The sequence below is a fragment of the Pristiophorus japonicus genome, chromosome 10 (genome assembly GCF_044704955.1).
Source record: "Pristiophorus japonicus isolate sPriJap1 chromosome 10, sPriJap1.hap1, whole genome shotgun sequence".
Lineage (NCBI taxonomy): Eukaryota > Metazoa > Chordata > Chondrichthyes > Pristiophoridae > Pristiophorus > Pristiophorus japonicus.
In genome coordinates, this window is record NC_091986.1 from 25419903 (window position 1) to 25439083 (window position 19181).

The window sequence follows — 19181 nt, forward strand, 5'->3', positions numbered from 1 at the left end:
CTGCTTCAATTACTGCCTCTGGCAAAACATTCCATGCTCCTAATAAGTCTGTGTAAAGAACTTTCTCAACCTCCCTTCTCACTCTTAGTGACTATTTTAAGTTGATAACTCCTTGGCACTGAATCCCTAAACAAAGAAAATCCTTACCCTAATTACCCAATCAAATTTTTTCATAATTTTAAAACCTCTGTTAAAGCTCTGCTTAGCCTTTTCTGCTCTAGTGGAACTAGTTACAGTATCTGATCTGGCCTCGTAATTACAGTTTCCCATCCCTGGCATCATCCTGGCGAAGGTATGCTGTATGCTCTGTCTGGTTTTACAGTTCTATCTGTAATTGAATTGAAGTTATTTTCTAAATTGTCTTGAGTTTGGTCAGTTGATAAAACTGATGAATAAATTAAGCTTTTTGATATGTGGCTGACTTTATAAAATTTTTGCAGGTGTTTGGCAAACTGATTTGTGGTGATGCGGAACCTACGCCTGAGCAAGAGGACAAGACTATTTTGTCTTCACCAGAGGGAGAAGAAAAAGTACAGATATAAAAACTAACCACTTAGTATATTTTTATTGTAAATAACTACCATTCTTGCTTAAAATGGCCATATTTCATCTTGTATTTCATCTTGTTTTTATAAAGGCATCTGATGCTGATTTGAAGGAACACATGGTCGGAATCATATTTAGCAGAAGCAAGTTAACCAATCTCCAGAAGCAGGTTTGATATGAATAATCTGTGTTATTTCTCATACAAGTGGCATTTTATGTACTTGGATTGTTTCATAGTTCAGTGATTTATTTGCAAACTACTTCAAGTTGTTAATTCTCTTTATAGTATTGATTGGTTAGTAGCTGCCCAGTGCTGCGCTCTTAATTGAATCTTCACAGAAAATTGTCATTTAAGTCTATTGCATATTGTAGCAATTATTCATTGTTAAAGAAAGACTTGCATTTATAAAGCGCCTTTCACGATCACCGGACATCCCAAAACACTTCACAGCCAATAAACCTTTTTTTGGAAGTGTAGTCACTGTTGTAATGTAGCAGCCAGTTTGTACACGGCAAACTCTCACAAACAACAATGTGATAATGACCTGATAATCTGTTGTTTTAATGTTGATTGAGGGATTAATATTGGCCAGGACACCGAGGATAACTCCCCTGCTATTCTCGAAATAGTGCCATGGGATCGTTTACATCCACCTGAGAGAGCAGAAGGGCCCTCAGTTAATGTCTCGTCTAAAAGACGGCACAGTGCAGCACTCGCTCAGCACTACACTGGAGTGCCAGCCTAGATTTTTGTGTTCAAGTCTCTGGAGTGCGACTTGAACCCATGACCATCTGACTCCGAGCTGCGGGTGCGATCATGGCTGACACTCTAAACATGAATCTCCTGGACATAAGCGTGTTGTAGGCCTTCCTATCTACTTGAGCTGGCTGTCCCTGTTTTGAAAACAATACACATACTGTTGTGTGTTTGATTATTTCATACAATCAGTTCAAAAATATTTCCAGTCCTTCATGGCCTTAGCCCTTTGGGTACTGGCAGGTATTGGGAAATTCTTGGCTCCCTGCGTGAGCAAGTGAAGTTTATACCTTAACACAGTGATACCAAAGCAGGTGCTTCAATTGTCGCTCAAAGGAACATGATTTTCTGGAGCCAGGGAAAAAAAGCCTTGTATTGAGTGAAGTTTTGTATGCAATACACACAGTTCGAATCTGAACACAAAATAATGTCACAGAAATCAGCAGAGAACATTGGCTAAGAATTATATAGTTTTACCTTGCTGTTTCAACTCTAATTAAAAGATTATACTACTTACTTATTATATTTGTATTTATGTCTCAGACATCCCCTTTTACATTTTGGATCAAGGTTTTAATATCAGTTTTAAAGTCTGTGTGGGTAATCTGCAAGTGTCACCTTTGCCAGTAAAAGAACTGGAGTGAGTTTGTGATTGGAGTAGACTTTATTCTATTGGGAAATTACTACAGAAAGCTCCAGTCATCCCATTAATAGATCTGAAGCAGGCTCACGGGCTTGAAACATTCCAATATTGCTATATTCACAACCGAACATATGGGCGAAGCACTTGAAAACAGAGAATATTTTAGCTGCCCCACTTATGATCCGTGCTCACTGTTAATCAGAACGGGGGCAACCACATTAAGCCTGTGTTGCTCAACGTGTTGAATTCCTTCCCAGTGCCATCAGGGACCATATGGCTTCCACAGCAACAATACTTTACATAGCATCTTTAACGTAGAAAAATGCCCCAAACCACTTCACTGGTGCCTAATCAAAAGAAAAATGGGTCAACTATGTTCAACTTCACCCACTCCTTGTGGAATCAAACTTGATCATTATTTCTGTACTTGATCCAATCCTTGAAACCTGCTGATTATCTTTCTAAACAGGTATGTGCACATATAGTTCAAGCCATACGCATGGAAGCCACACGTGTGCGAGAAGAATGGGAACATGCCATATCCAGCAAGGAAAATGCTAATTCTCAGCCCAATGATGAGGATGCGTCTTCGGATGCATACTGTTTTGAACTGCTCTCTATGGTGCTTGCTTTGAGTGGTTCCAATGTAGGGAGGCAATACTTGGCTCAGCAGCTCACCTTACTGCAAGACCTCTTCTCTTTACTGCATACTGCTTCACCCAGGGTTCAAAGACAGGTCAGTATTGATTTTATTGTATCTATATAGACTTCACCAGAGTGCAGAATCATTTTTATAGCCATTTTTTTTTTAATTGTAAGCACCAGCAATGCCAAATTTTGTACATATACTTTTTGAATATTTATGTGCTATTATTTCCAGTGTACGTGTTTTGTGAAACAATACATTTAAAAACCATCTGGAATTCAAACTCTCATGTTTGCAGGTAACGTCTTTGCTGCGCCGCGTGTTGCCAGAAGTAACACCAGTGCGTCTTGCCAGTATAATGGGCGTGAAATCTCTTCCACCAGCAGACATCAGCGATATCATTCACTCCACAGAGAAAGGGGATTGGAATAAATTAGGAATTTTGGACATGTTCTTGGGATGCATTTCAAAAGCCCTCACTGTGCAATTAAAAGCCAAAGGAAGTAGTTTTCCTGGCACAGTTGCTGGGAAGGGGGTGACCACCGTTACATTACCATCGGTCTTCAACTCTGGGTAAGAATGACTCTTCTGTGTTGTACTTCATTCTTAGCAGAACTAAGAAATGGCATCAATGTTCTAGTTGCTTTAACATTACAATGGTTCGATTTTAGATTCCCACATGCTATTTTAAACACGTTGGAATATTAGTTCTGATAGCATTTTTACTCTGCTGCCATAATCAGTGATCATTGCTACCAAAAGTAAATGGATTAGAATTTGTTTATCAAATGTTAGCTGTGTTGGTCTAGTAATATTATACTTTGTACATTGTGTTGCAAACTGGAAATTGTCATACAAGTCAAACAAAGATTAACGTCTGACCTCGGAGAGTGGTTTCCATATTTTATTCATGGGCGTCGCTGGTAAGGCCAGCATTTATTGCCCATCCCTAATTGTGCCACCACCTTCTTGAACCGCTGCAGTCCTTGTGGTGAAGGTACTCCCACAATGCTATTGGGTAGGGAGTTCCAGGATTTTGACCCAGCAACTATGAAGGAACGGCAATATATTTCCAAGTCAGAATGGTGTGTGACTTGGAGGTGGTGTTCCCATGCTGCTCTTGTCCTTCTCGATGGTAGAGGTCATGGGTTTGGGAGGTGCTGTCGGCGTTCTAAGTGTAACCTACGTAATAGAACCATTTCATGTAGGATCAGTTTTGTTAGGAGCACAATAGACCTTGAAAGTTCCATGTCCTTTTTTCCTGTCATACTGGTGCGTATTTTAAGCATTCTTGGAAGCTAGTTCTCTAATCCGCATTAATCACAGCTTAGGCAAAATTGTTAATTTAATCACCAGCTCCTGCTGCTCCATAATTAGTGTATATGCTACTAATTAAAACACCAGCATGGCTCCCAGATTATTCGCTGAGTAAAGGTGATGTGTAACTGAGCCACAAAAACCAGACGGTTCCAGATTTGATGTAGCTATGTTACCATGCTGGCAGTAAGAAGGCTGCAGTTGGTCTCTGCATCCCTTTTTAGTGAACAGAAATGCAGCCAGGGTTCCCATTGCTGATAGCATTCAGCCTTCCGGCTTTTCTCTTTGTCCAACTGCCAGTTATGTAGACATCATCGGGTCAATATTTTTCAGGGCTGTATTTAGAAAGAAAGACTTGGATTTATATAGCGCCTTTCACAACCACAGGACGTCTCAAAGTGCTTTACAGCCAATTAAGTACTTTTGGAGTGTAGTCACACTTATAGAGCCCAAGTTTCCACATGATTTGCACCTGATTTTTAGGAGCAACTGGTGGAGAACGGACTATCTTAGAAATTGCAATTCTCCACATTTTTTTTCCTGCAGTTCTAGTCAGGTAGAACAGTTCTACTTTGGAACAGAATTTTTTTTTCAAAAGGGGGCGTGTCCGGCCACTGACGCCTGATTTCAAAGTTTCCACAGTGAAAACGTACTCCAAACTAAATTAGAATGGAGCAAGTGAAGATTTTTGTAGAACTGAAAAAACCTGTTCTACACATTAAAAAATCAGGCACAGGTTACAAATTAGGCGTCCAGAACGAGGTGGGGGGGGGGAAGGGAAGTCATTAAATTCTACAATAAATCCTTATTTATACTTCTACAAATATTATACAAATAAATCCAACCTGAATAAACATTTATAAGCAAAGAAAAGATTAAATAAACCATCTTCCTACCTGTGTGAAAGTGCTTCAGCCAGGGAGAATTCTGCAGTCAGCCTGAGGCGCCCGTTCTTCCCGCGGGGGGGGGGGGGGAGGAGGCGCCCGTTCTTCCCGCGGGGAGGGGGGGGAGGCGCCCGTTCTTCCCGCGGGTGGGGTAGGAGGCGCCCGTTCTTTCCCGCGGGAGAGGGGAGGAGGCGCCTGTTCTTCCCGCGGGGGAGGGGGGAAGGAGACAGTGAGAAGGCTGCAAGTGCTGATGTGCTGATGGCAATGTGCTTTTATTAAAAAAGGTTCAAAAATTAAACAGCTACAAAGAACTACAAAAATGGCCGAGTGCCAATGTTTCCTTCACACTGAGCATGCGCAAACGCTTCAACGCGCACGCGCAGCGTTGCCGGCAGGAAAAAAACTAATTTAAATAGTACCCGCCCCCTCCCACTTACAAAATCGCCGTGAGTGTAGGCTCCGCCCCCGTGGGCGCTGCGCCAGGCAGACAAGGAGCTGCAGGGCGCTCCAGAATCGCGAGGTTTTTTTTAGGCGCGGAAAATGGGCGCCCAGCTCGGAGGGGCACCCGTTTTTTATCGTGTGGAAACTTGGGCCCATAATGTGGGAAACTTGGCAGCCAATTTGCACACAGCAAGCTCTCACAAATAGCAATGTGATGATGACCAGATAATCTGTTTTTTATGTTGATTGAGGGATAAATATTGACCAAGATACCAGGGATAACCACCCTGCTCTTCTTCGAAATAGTGCCATGGGATCGTTTACGTCCACCTGAGAGAGCAGACGGGGCCTCGGTTTAACGTCTCATCTGAAAGATGGCACCTCCGACAGTGCAGCATTCCCTCAGCACTGCACTGGAGTGTCAGCCTAGATTTTTTTTTTGTGCCCACAACCTTCTGACTCAGAGGCGAGAGTGCTACGCACTGAGTCGCAGCTGACACTACAAATTGGGCCTTCATGCAGGATAGTTTGATTCTTATGAAAGTTTATCTAGTGTATCTGATCAGAGCTGGGACAAAGACTAAAAATTGACCTGATAAGTTATGAGGGACCTCATACACTGTAAAATGCTCTTAACTAATTCAGGTGTGTGGATTCCTCCATAGCAATGCTGATGTAGTTGTTATGAATATGGTGTTTGTGGAGGAGACTTTTGTTGAAAGGCATAATACACCTTTAATGAGTAATCCACTTTTCACACAAATTAATGCTTTGAATGGTTAAGCAGATTTCATTATAGTTTCCTGATAACTGAAGGAGATGAAATGACTCATTTGTATATTAATTATAAAAACTATTTCAAATGGCTTGCAAATAAGATGATAAAACGCTTTGCCTAATAGTTTATTGGTCTTTCCACAGCTCCATTCGCCGAGGTGAAAGTCATTGGTGGATGAAAGGCTCCACACCTCCACAAATTTCAGAAATAATAATTAAACTAATAAAAGACATGGCAGCAGTAAGTTATCATCATCTCCTGGCATTGTTACTTCATTACAAAGGCTGTAGTAAGAAACATCAATAATAGAAAAGTTTTTGTGTACATGTTAAATATGGCAAACCTAAATGCTTTAAATGTTGGGATACCAAAGTGAATCTAATTTCAAATGTTGGATCGCACTAATTGGTGTATATTGTGCTTTGCAGTAATTTAAGATTTTTTTTCTTTAATTCACAATTAATTTTAATATCAAAAAGAATTGAGTGTGTGTTTGCTCTGGCCCTTTTTGAGAGGGTTATGGTTTAGCTTTCAGTGTGAGTTGCACATGGGTACCACATTTGATGGAAATGAGCAAACAGATAACTTGCTGAGTATTTCCAGAATTTTCTCTTTTTATATTAGATGACTTAGTTAGACTCTAAGAAATATTTGTAAATTTTAGAGCTTTTTCTCACACGCCATAGTAAAACGGTTTTGTTTGCTGATGTAGAGGGTTGAAGCATCTCTTTGTTGTGAGTTAACCAGTTTCATATTTGGCCACAATGCAACTGTGAGGAACCGAGTAGAGGCGGTCATTCCTGGGTTGGTCTTGTAAACCTCTTCAAAACTAGGTCAGAGAATTGAGCAATGGAAGAGACCCCGAGTATAAGTTACCCACCTACCTTCTCAGCCACAATTGAGCTGTGCACCTGCTGAATAAACGCGTAATAAAGTTTGCCACTGCAGAGCAGTTCCTCTGAATAACAATATATACACAACTTTATACATTGCCATAGTGGCGCAACACTTCACTGAAAATGATTCCATCACACCTGCTATTCTGATTGATGCATGTATTGGCTAATTGAGTTGTGTTGTCAACCATTGGATTTTGTAATGGAGATTTAGCCTATAATTCAAAGTGGCAGCAATGTTTGTTATGGGGCTAAAGCCAGTGGCTAAAGAATGATTGAAGCATCAAGAAATATTGTGAAAAACCAAAGGAGTCAAATTAACCATATGCTTACATGAAGGGGATATGCACATAGACTACATTGTGGCACTAATTTGGTTTATTTCTTAAATACAGTCAAGATTTCATAAATGTCTCGATAGATTGCAAAATTCCTTTTTAAAAATAGTTCTGTTCGAAAATAATCTGTAACTAATGTACTTACTGCTGAAGTGAAAGATTCTGAACACCAAATGGGAAGAATTCCAATATAAAGAATTTTAATATCCAGCAAGAATAAATTTGCCTCCACTTTCTGTGGATTTTAGAGCTTTTTCTCACACTCTCATGTTGGACAAAGTAGTTTAACGTAGAATTATTTTTTAGGGGCATCTATCCGAAGCCTGGTCTCGTGTCACAAAGAATGCTATTGCTGAAACAATTATTGCTCTCACAAAAATGGAAGAAGAATACAGAGTGCCTGTTCAATGTACTACAACAACCAGGGTAATGGATTAATTGCTTTATATGGAAAGTATATTTGAAACAGAATAAAGTGGTTTAACAAAAGTAAATGTACCTGGAAGTTGGATAGGATTCTAACTAGCTCTGCTTAATGTTTTATTCTAACTGTCCCTGCTTAATATTTTACTCCTCAGCTATGGCTAGCTCTGGCTTCACTCTGTGTGCTGGATCAAGACCATGTTGATAGGCTTTCCTCTGGCAGATGGATGGGAAAGGATGGCCAGCAAAAACAAATGGTAAGGGAATGGATTGTTAATGTGTTGGTGCCACTATTGTTTCTGGACTCAAACTCAATTCAAAGAGGCATATTTGTTGATGATACCAAACTGGGAGGGGCATTGGAATTGAAGAAAGCAGCTCCAAAATTCCAGCAGGGGTTGGACAAAATAAGTATGTGGGCATATCCGTGGAAGATGAAATTTAATACGAGCAAGTACTGAACATAAGACGGAAAATAAGCAACATGTTGAAATAACTAAGGAAGAGACTTAGGAGCCTTAGTAGACTTGACACTGAATATATCCAACCAATGCAGAGAAGCTATCAACAAAGCCAGTCGAATATTGCACATAGACAAGCCAAATGATTGTAGGACAGAGGAGGTTGTGCTAACCTTTTTAGTAACTCTCCCTTGATCAAAGGGAAGCCATTGGAATCTTGCATTTTTGCCATTGATGTCTTGCTTTTGTTAATAGCTGCTTCCCAAATGTTGGGTTATTTTAACTTATGTACTCTATACTCTTATTGATGTAAGAAATTTTATCTGCTAAGAATTATGATCAAGAGTGAAATAGGATTGCTATACGACAGTGGATAGTCTAGGGGCTATAGGCGGGAGGAACTTAACACAATCACAATCACGAAGGAGCTGGTACTCTAAGATAATGGGACTAAAGGCAAATAAATCCCCTGGACTTGATAGCTTGCATCCTAGGGTCTTAATAGAAGTAGCGGCAAGGATTGTGGCTGCATTGGTTGTAATTTACCAAAATTCCCTGGATTCTGGGGAGGTCCCAGCAGATTGGAAAATTGCAAATGTAACGCCCCTATTTAAAAAAAGGAGACAGACAAAAGGTAGGAAACTATAGACCAGTTAGCCTAACCACCTGTGGTTGGGAAAATGTTGGAGTCCATTATTAAAGAAGCAGTAGCAGGACATTGGGAAAAGCAAAATGCGGTCAGGCAGAGTCAGCATGGATTTATGAAGGGGAAGTCATGTTTGACAAATTTGCTGTGGAGTTCTTTGAGAATGTAACGAACAGGGTGGATAAAGGGGAACCAGTGGATGTGGTGTATTTGGACTTCCAGAAAGCATTTGACAAGGTGCCACATAAAAGATTACTGCACAAGATAAAAGTTCACGGGGTTGTGGGTAACATATTAGCATGGATAGAGAATTGACTGACTAACAGAAAACAGAGAGTCGGAATAAATGGTTCATTCTCTGATTGCCAACCAGTAACTAGTGGGGTGCTGCAGGGATCAGTGCTGGAACCCCAACTATCAATCTATATTAACGACTTGGAAGAAGGGACTGAGTGTAACGTAGCCAAGTTTGCTGACGATACAATGATGGGAGGAAAAGCAATGTGTGAGGAGGACAAAAAAAATCTGCAAAAGGACATAGACAGACTAAGTGAGTGGGCAAACATTTGGCAGATGGAGTATAATGTTGGAAAGTGTGAGGTCATGCACTTTGGCAGAAAAAAATCAAAGAGCAAGTTATTATTTAAATGGAGAAAAATTGCAAAGTGCCACAGAACAGCAGGACCTGGGAGTACTTGTGCATGAAACACAAAAGGTTAGTATGCAAGTACAGCAAGTGATCAGGAAGGTACTTGGTATCTTGGCCTTTATTGCAAAGGGGGTGGAGTATAAAAGCAGGGAAGTCTTACGACAGCTATATAAGATATTGGCGAGGCCACACCTGGAATACTGCGTGCAGTTTTGGTTTCCATATTTACGAAAGGATATACTTGCTTTGGAGGCAGTTCAGAGAAGGTCCACAAGGTTCATTCTGGGGATGAGGGGGTTGACTTATGAGGAAAGGTTGAGTAGATTCGGCCTCTACTCATTGAAATTCAGAAGAATGAGAGGTGATCTTATCGAAACATAAGTTTATGAGGGGGCTTGACAAGATGGATACAGAGAGGATGTTTCCACTGATGGGGGAGACTAGAAATAGAGGGCACGATCTTAGAATAAGAGGCCGCCCATTTAAAACAGAGATGAGAAGAAATTTCTTCTGAGGGTTATAAATCTGTCGAATTTGCTGCCTCAGTGAGCTGTGGAAGCTGGGACATTGAATAAATTTTAGACAGAAATAGACAGTTTCTTAAACGATAAGGGGTTATGGGGAGCGGGCGGGGAAGTGGAGCTGAGTCCATGATCAGATCAACCATGATAATGAATGGCGGAGCAGGCTCAAGGGGCTGTATGGCCGACTCCTGTTCCTATTTCTCATGTTCTTATATGATGTGCAGAAAAAGAGTGGCCATTTGGGTTATGCAAATAAACAAGTGCATATTTCCATTATAAAATAGCTGGAAAATCTTTGCCAATTTGCAAGAAGGAACAATATAAAACAGTTGTCTCATCACTTGGACATGATTCCTGTTTTTAACCCTTTATGAATATTTATTCAGGTTACCATTAATCTATATTTGTATTTGTACTGCTATCTTGGAGAAAGATAGTGTAGGGGTGAGCATTTTCAGTATAACATCTCTCGAGGATTCTTGACAGATCGCAAGTTCCGGGTTTCAGCACATGCACAGTTCATGCCTAAGCCCGGAACTTGTGGGACCTCTATGGGCGCATGCGTACCTCGTATGTGCTCATAGGGCTGCACATTCAGCCCCAATGTATGTCTCTTTGATATTCTATAGCTTAGGGAAACTTCATACTTTTCTTCTTTTCTCTGAGGGAATGAAGCCAGATAATGCTTTATAACAGCTAAATTATATACTTATTGACTATACTTCTTTCAAACAAAATTCGGGAAGATCCTTGTCCTTTAATTACATGGTATCCAGTTAAAAGTCAACTTTATATTTTGTAGAAATGGATCAGTCAAATAAATGCAAACATTTTTATCTTGACTCCAGTTTTTTAAAAAAATGTCTTGTAGAATTTAAACTTGTGCAGAAAACAAATATTGAGTTTAAAAAAATAAAGCTTATAGCCAAATCTTATTCTGTCGATGTAAAATTAATATTTTAGACGCTGCAGTTTCTTTTTGCAAGGATCAACCAATAAATTCTGCCTCTAGATATGTCCAGAAAAACATTCTATTCTGTTATATCTTAGTGTGATTTCTTTGAACCAATGCACTTAGCCAAAGGCATTCCCTTCTGCATTATTTATCTTAATTGGTGACTAAGTTAATAGTCAAATTATCTTTTTCTTAGCCCATGTGCGACAACCATGATGATGGGGAAACTGCAGCAATTATTCACTGCAACGTGTGTGGGAATCTTTGCACAGACTGTGACCGGTTCCTGCATCTTCACAGAAGGACAAGAACACATCAAAGACAGGCAAGGATTCAATTTAAAGTATTTTTGTAGAATAGTAACCAAGATTAGAACTGTTTTGAAGCAATATTTTGCACTCTTGTAGAAAGCTTAATGATTAGAACCCTGCTTTGGGTTGCTAAACTACTTCAAGCAACCAATTATAAGAGACTACACAAAAAAAGGAAAGCTACTCAACCTTGGGCAAGGAATGATGCACAACCGAGAGGGGAAAACTAAAGCGAAATAATTCATCTGTTGTCAACTTCCACATTTAGCTTTTGAAAAGTTAGTAGTTGGGGGAAATATTTCTTTCCTTCAACAGTTCTGCACATGTCACATTCTTAGTTATTTGCCCTCCATCGAATTGTGAGTAAAACACTGACCATTTCAGAGACTGTTTCACCAATATTTGTAAAATGTTATGAACAAATTCCTGATTCTGTTTTTAAAAGTAGAAGAGCAGTGGTGAAATCTTGGCTTGCAAATTTGTTGCATGAATGAGCAGAATTATGTTGGCTCAACATAAGCAGAAGTTTGCGAGCCAAGATATTTACGCTTGGTTATATAGTCCAAACGTTCTGGAAGCTGGTAATAAAAGTACAGTTCATTTCTAAGGTGCAACTTTCCCAATATGACCAGTTATTCCACAATCATTCCCATCGAAATAAGCTAGTTTTCAATTTTCTTAAAATTATAGGTGTTTAAAGAGGAGGAGGAAGCAATTAAAGTGGATCTTCATGAAGGTTGTGGAAGAACCAAACTCTTCTGGCTTATGGCACTTGCAGACTCAAAAACCATGAAAGCAATGGTAGAGTTCAGAGAACACACGGGTGAGAATTGAAGACCTAATACCCAGCACTATTATAGTTACACTTGGCCCAAGTTTCAGCGGTCCCGCAGAACGGCGCACCTCCGAGAGGCCCGCCTATTTTGTAGAATTAAAAGCGAGCCTAAAACTTACCTCCCAATTCTCCGTGTTCAGCAGGCCTGTTTAGCAGTCGGCCCGGCACAGCACAGGCAGCTGGGGGCGGAGCTACAGCCCTGCGCCAAAAAGAGTGCCAGCAGCTGCGCGCGTGCACAGTGGAGTCTGCGCGCGTACGCAGTAGCTCCTGGCCCTCCCAGCGCGTCCTGTCTCCGGGCGACCCTATCCCTGGCCGAAGGGACGTCGCGATGTTCACCGCCCCTATCCCGGGCCGAGTGGCTTGCCTGCCTCACTGTCCCTCACCTCGCCGTTGCCCGACCTCGGGCCTCGCCTCGTCGCCACTGCTCTTACCTCGGCCTCCTCGCCAGCCCGCCCGAATACCACCTCTGCGATGGGGCAGCCCGACCAGCTCTTCGGCGGGCCCCGCCCGAACTCTTCCCTGGTGGCGGGCCCCGCCGGAACTCCTCCCCAGCGGCGGGCCCTGCCCGAATACGACCTCGGCAGCGAACCCCACCCAACCACCTCCTCGGCAGGCAGGGCTGCGTGTGCTGTTGGAGGGCTCCCGGTGCTCCCGAATGGATAGGTGCTGCAGTAATCACTTTTTATTTACTGATTTATTGATTTATTTTTTATTTTTATTTATTTATTGATCTTTTTATCATTTATTATTGATGATGGCTTTTTATTGCTAAAAGTGAAGTGTTTAATGTTTTGGAAAATCCCCTAACTTCCCTCTTACTTCCCACCCTCCCCCCCCAATCTCTGGCTACCTGCGCCTAAATTCTAAAAGTGTACGCAAGGTTTTTCTGAGCATACAAAAGTCGACATTTACTCCGTTCTCAGTTAGTTTGGAGTAACGTTTCGCTGCCTAATCTTGCAAAACAGGCATAAGTGGCTGGAAACGCACCCTTTTGGGGAAAAAAAAACTGAATTAAAACAAACTAAACTAACTCACTCGAACTGGAGCAAACTAAATGCCGAGAATTGCGATTTCTAAGATACTCCAAACTAAACTAGTTGCTCCAAAAAAATAGGAGCAACTCCAGCTGAAACTTGGGCCCACTATTTCCTGTGTTTTGTTTTCAATTAATGTCTTATTAAAAATTTAATATTCAAAATTGTAATATATTTGCAAGGACGTTATCCTCTGTGCCACTCTATAGCAATGCTCCCATATGTTAGCCTTACAGTATATAGGTGCAGCCAAGTTTCAGACAACAACTGAGTGCTTTTGACACTAGATATGCCAGCCTTACTCTGCATGGTAACTGCAGGTGTCCCTGCAACAGATGGCACAGCATCGAAGCCAGCTGTCTACTGACCCAGACTGAAAACTGTTTTACATTATCACTATTGGGTAGTTGTTCCAGGGGCTTCAAAAGTGGTTGGCATCAATGTGGCATGTCTTCTTTCAAGTGCCATTCAAAGCATGCTATATTGTGATTGGGGTACTTCCAAGGAAGCATCCAAAATTATGATGGGCATTCAAATATCTTTGTGATGCCATTGGATCTGTTGGTTCAGCTTTCATTGGGAAGTGGAACAGCCACCTGAAATAATTGTCTGTCAAAATGAGGTGCATTTACCTCTGTCCACAGATCCAGGTATCCGTAGATAGGCACAGAGCATCTCTTGGCTGACTTGCCTAGCATCCTTCAGTAAATAGTCCTCTTGGTTCACATGCACATCTACATCAACCGACCCTTGCCCCAAACTTGATGAAACCATTTAGGTTACTCCTGGCTGCACAATCAATTTATCCCCAGATGTGCAAACTTTGACCCCAGTTAAAGTAGCTGCTTCATTGTCCAAAATCATTTAGAATATGTTTTTGGCTAATACCGATAGTATTTGATGCTGTCAGCTATTAGCTGAAATTCTCATAATCATCCTCCTGCAAATGGAGCGGTAACTTGCCTTCTGAAGAGCAGCTGATCAGATCTTAAGCCTCCGACGATGACCATCTCAACTCTCTGCAGATAAATGGCGATCTTGCCTAAGTAGTTCTAATAGCAGACTGTGATGTCCTAAAGAAAATGTGGGCTTCACAGCTGGTGTTGCTGATGTTAGAAATGCCACATTTAGCATACAAAAAACTTTGGCACACCTGAGACTGAGGTTGATGGACTGTCCTTAAAACCAAATCACTTGATCCAAAACCTACATAGGTCTGTCCCATCATCTCTGAAGATTCAATTGTGTGTGTGTGTGAAGGTGGCAGAAGAGAAGGATATGCATACCAGAATGAATTACCTCAGATTAAGTACATTGGTGGCCGATGACCAATCCTTTAATTAGAAATGAGATGGTTGATCATTTATTGATTTAGTTACTTATTAGCTCAGCACACTTTCTATGGTTTCTGGCTTTCCAGTCATACAAGGACCACAGGCAATTTTGGAGAACTTGATGCTCTTGCGAATAGAGGAAACCATGTTTGCACACACTTCAATCATGGTCTACCAAGTTCAGACAAAATATGGAAGGCATCTTTTTACAAAGGCTGTCCGTACCTCCAGATGATAAAGCTAGTTGTTTATATTCTTGGAGCAATATGATTGTATGACTAGGGATGCTGCAGATGCATATAATGCCCTATCGAGGATATGGGGTGAAGCTCATTTGAATTCTTCAGGGATAGGTGTCTCGAGACTTTTGATCCGTACCAGTATTTCATAAAAATTCGAAATTTATCATAGAAATTTACGACACAGTAGGAGGCTAGAACACTTTGCAGATATCCGGTTTAGCACATTGAGCACAGATGCTCAAGGCATTCTAAAGTGCAAATGGCTCTGAATCAGGATTTTAGTGTTTCCCCGGAATTGTCAAACGGGAGTACTAGCTGTCCACTTTGTCAGGAAAAAGTTATTTGGGAATAGTCTGAATAACAGCAACAGTTTCATTGTAATTCCTGGCATAATTCCCAGAAACATGTGCAGCCAATGTTCTTTCCAAGAAAGATATACCAAGTCATTATTTTCAAAAATGAAATGCGGATTTGTATATTGATCATGTGAGCCAGGTTCAGTGGAAGAGTATAAAGAGGAACCTCCTGCATTATCTTTCTCATTTCACAACAGTTTTGTGAAGAGAAAAAGGATGCTTTCTTTCAGTCTTGTTAAAATTGAAAATATGTCTTCTATCCTTTTGAGGCATGAGGAAGCTGGATCACTCAGACCTTCCTCCAGTTTCATCAAGCTGCTTTTCTCTATTTATATTTGTGGGGATTGACAGTTAAGGAATAGTATTCAATCACCCATCATGTGTATTTCTTGTTCTTCAAATGCAGTGCAATCTCCACACAAAAATCTCCCTTCTGCCTATCTATTTTATGTCTGATCTGTTGCAATGAACTACTAGGACTTGTCATTTGGATTTTTTTTGCCTCGATTGAAAGAACTTGCAATGTATGTTTACATGTACATCAGAGTGGGGAGATATGATGGGCATGTATTCAGATTTAAAGGGACGGCATCCTATGTGTCTTTGTGAACTGGCAGAATTTTCTGTATGTACACGGAGATGGTAATGAAGTTGAAGAGCAAGGAAGACTACACCTTTTTGAAGGAGGAATAATGGGAGAGAAAAGACTCTGTACATGCGCTGTTTTTTTCCCCTATATCCAAAACTGTAAAACACACGGGGCTGAAAATTCCGAAGTGCGCACGGACCCGGCAAGGCCTCGCAAAAGCCGGTTTTCGGGGCATGATTCGCATGCGCCGAAAACTGGCTTTTCCGATCTGTCAAGATTTCTCAAGATCTGTCAAGAGTTTTAAAACATAGAAAAATTAAATTTAAACACTCATTTTTATATTAAAAAAACCTGTCCATTAAGGTAAGTTTATTTTTAACATTAAAATGCATTTTTAAAAAATTCAAACATTTAATTACATTTCATTTTAATCAATTTTTAATATGTGAGGTGTTTTATTTATTTATTATGCGGTGTTTTAGGGGTTTTTCTCATTGATAGTAATGGGAGCCCGTACAAATAGAGCTCAATAAATCAATGAGAATACTGCATAGTGACTGGCGGTCCAGGCCCATGTGACTCCAGCTTGCACTTACATACCTCAAAGACGGGTCCCCATGTGCTGCGCAGCAAATCTAGACCTCCGACCGGGATCTTGCATTTCTCTGGGACCAACAGGTAGATTTGTAGATTTTCTTCAGGTCGGAGGTGTCCATATGAAAGAAGCCTCCGACCGTAATTTTCCCCCCCCATGGTAAAAAGGCTCAGCATTGAAACTGGAACATAGTTGGCCAATCATGATCTATGGTAAATATTCCCACAAGTTGGGTTGAATGGTATGCTAACTAGTGACCTGTTTGTGAATTTGATAATATCTGTAGGTTTTCATCCGGGAGGGAGAAATCGGTTGTAGCAGGGGTGTTTTCACAATCAAAGCCATCAGTTGTATGTAATTTCCTCATACACTTGTTAATGAAGCATACAAACGTGGATAGTATACTTCTATTAATGTAAATAAAGCATATAAATATATGGCTTACTTATGTCGATCAAAACTTAAGCAGACGTCAAATTTTTTCTTTCAACAAAATCTGGATTCTTCATTTATAGGCAAACCTGCGTCAAGCAGTTCTGAAGCATGTCGCTTCTGTGGGTCAAGAAATGGAACAGAGCTGTCGGCAGTGGGCAGCGTGTGTTCTGATGCAGACTGCCAAGTGAGTGAAGTGGAGTCTTGTGCAGCATGTTGTGACCACAGTTGATTCAAACGGCTTGCTTCAAATAATTGGCTGTTAATGTATTTTTAATCTTGTTTCATGTCTGGCTTTTCTGAAATGTTTGTTTTCATGGTACTGAGTGTGTCTCTCAATCATTTTGAAACAAGGAATATGCTAAAACTGCCTGCGGCAAAACCCATTCCTGTGGTCATCCCTGTGGGGGAGTTAAAGGCGAAGAGCACTGTTTACCTTGCTTACATGGCTGTGACAAAAATGCAACATGTCTCAAGCAAGATGCCGATGATATGTGCATGATATGCTTTACTGAGGCACTTTCAGCAGCTCCTGCAATTCAGGTAAGTCTTATCATTTATATAGCTAAATTTCTGATTTACACATTTTAAGCATTTTAAAATAAATTTCACTGTTAGTTACAGACTCGCATGAAAATTGTGTTTTTTTACCCTTGTTAAGCTATCGTAGATAGCAGCAGTCCACTTGTAATTTTGTCAAATTAGAGTTACCATTTTTAAAGCAAATATAGTGGAATGCTCTTGCTGTAAACTTGAGCTCATCCAAAACTCTGCTGTCTGTAATCTTAACTTTCACCAAGTCCTGTTCATTCATCAGTCCTGTACTCGCTGACCTACATTGACTCCCGGTCCAGCAACATTTCAATGTTAAAATTCTCTTGTGTTCAAAGCCCTCCAAGCCTCTCCCTATCTCTCTAGCCCCCTCCAGCCTACAACCCTCCGAGATATCTGCGCTCCTCTAATTCTGGCCTCTTGAACATCCCTAATTTTCATCGCTCCACCATTGGTACCCACGCCTTCAGCTGCCTATGCTCTAAGCTCTGGAATTCCCTCCCTAAACCTCTCCGTCTCTCTACCTCTTTGACCAAGCTTTTGGTCACCTGTCCTAATATCTCCTTATGTGGGGATGTTTTACTGCATTAAAGATGCTATATAAGTGAAGTTGTCAAGGCTAAACAACAACAGTTTTTGATTGTACCAGGTTGCTGCTTACACCTTCTCAGCCTCCCAGCTTTCAAAGCTAAAGATATGACAGGCTCACTCTTGTGTCTGTTAGTGTGTCAGATCCTAGGACTTTTTTTAAAATTCATTCACAGGATGTGAGTGTTACTGGCAAGGCCAGCCTTTATTGTCCATGCTTAATTGCCCTTGAGAAGGTGGTGGTGAGCCGCCGCCTTGAACCGATGGTGAAGGTACTCCCGCAGTGCTGTTGGGGAAGGGTGTTCCAGGATTTTGACCCATTGAAATCAAGGGTCGGTGGTTAGACTCTCGCTTGTTGGAGATGGTCATTGTGTAACACGAATGTTCCCTGCCACTTATCAGCCCAAGCTGATCCAACCCTTTTAGCTGACGATTAGGAGAGCACAAACCCAAGAAATTAAAAAAAAAAAGTTTCAATGTTTATTTGTACTTGTGTCATTCACAGTTCTCTACATGTTTACTATTAAGATAGAAGAAATGTGTTGTATATTTTAAAGATCTGCAGTCTGTACCTGTCCCAACATCATATAATGACTGATGTGTTTTGCTCCCTCAAGTTGGAGTGCAGTCACGTTTTCCATCTACATTGCTGTAGACGAGTTCTTGAAAATCAATGGCTTGGCCCAAGAATAACTTTTGGCTTTATGGCATGTCCAATATGTAAGGTGAGAATCCTGCAGATTGATTTCTATCACAGTCTGGATTAGCCTTTGCAGCACTGATTTGAGCAAGTGATGAATTTGAGAAAAACTTAAGATTTTTGTATAATTTCAGAACAAAATAAATCATCTAGTATTAAAAGATCTCCTTGATCCCATCAAAGACTTGTATGAAGATGTAAGGAGGAAGGCTCTAATGAGGCTAGAATACGAAGGGTTGCACAAAAGTGATGCTATCACTACTCCAGGTGTTCGTTTTTACAATGATCCTGCTGGATTTGCAATGAATAGATACGCTTACTACGTCTGCTACAAGTGTAAGAAGGTAGGTGCACGTTTGAAGAAGTCATATTTAACTGATGGATTTTGAGGCCTTTTTTTTAACCTTTAAGTTGGAATGAACAGTCTGCCTGATATTTCCTTTTGCAGAAAATGATTCTGCTTTGGGCTATTTCTATCAATGTTGTTAACTACCCTTTTGCTCTGTTAAAACCAGAAAACAATGTGTGATATCATAACATACTGGGGAGGGGGAGGGGGAGGGGGGGGCGCTATATTCCATAATGCAATCAAACCAGGAAATGTATTCTGATACAACAAAGATAGACCCGCTCCCCAAAAAACATGCGGTAAATCTTAACTCTTTTTAAAGGTAGTAATTTAGTGTCTCAATCATCTACGGAACACTAT

General features: G+C 40.8%; 1 protein-coding gene across 8 annotated transcripts in view; it reads left to right on the forward strand.

Annotated features, from left to right (window-relative positions):
• The window catches only part of mycbp2 (MYC binding protein 2), a 196305-nt gene that overhangs the window by 173593 nt on the left and 3531 nt on the right, over positions 1-19181 (forward strand). For all 8 annotated transcript variants that reach the window (XM_070891705.1, XM_070891708.1, XM_070891712.1 and 5 more), the window contains 13 exons: positions 441-530; positions 638-715; positions 2416-2682; positions 2891-3165; positions 6156-6252; positions 7553-7672; positions 7825-7926; positions 11101-11229; positions 11906-12038; positions 16716-16819; positions 16987-17175; positions 18390-18497; positions 18607-18816. In XM_070891705.1, coding sequence (XP_070747806.1) covers positions 441-530; positions 638-715; positions 2416-2682; positions 2891-3165; positions 6156-6252; positions 7553-7672; positions 7825-7926; positions 11101-11229; positions 11906-12038; positions 16716-16819; positions 16987-17175; positions 18390-18497; positions 18607-18816 — 1902 coding nt within the window. The remainder of the gene's footprint in view (positions 1-440; positions 531-637; positions 716-2415; positions 2683-2890; positions 3166-6155; positions 6253-7552; positions 7673-7824; positions 7927-11100; positions 11230-11905; positions 12039-16715; positions 16820-16986; positions 17176-18389; positions 18498-18606; positions 18817-19181) is intronic.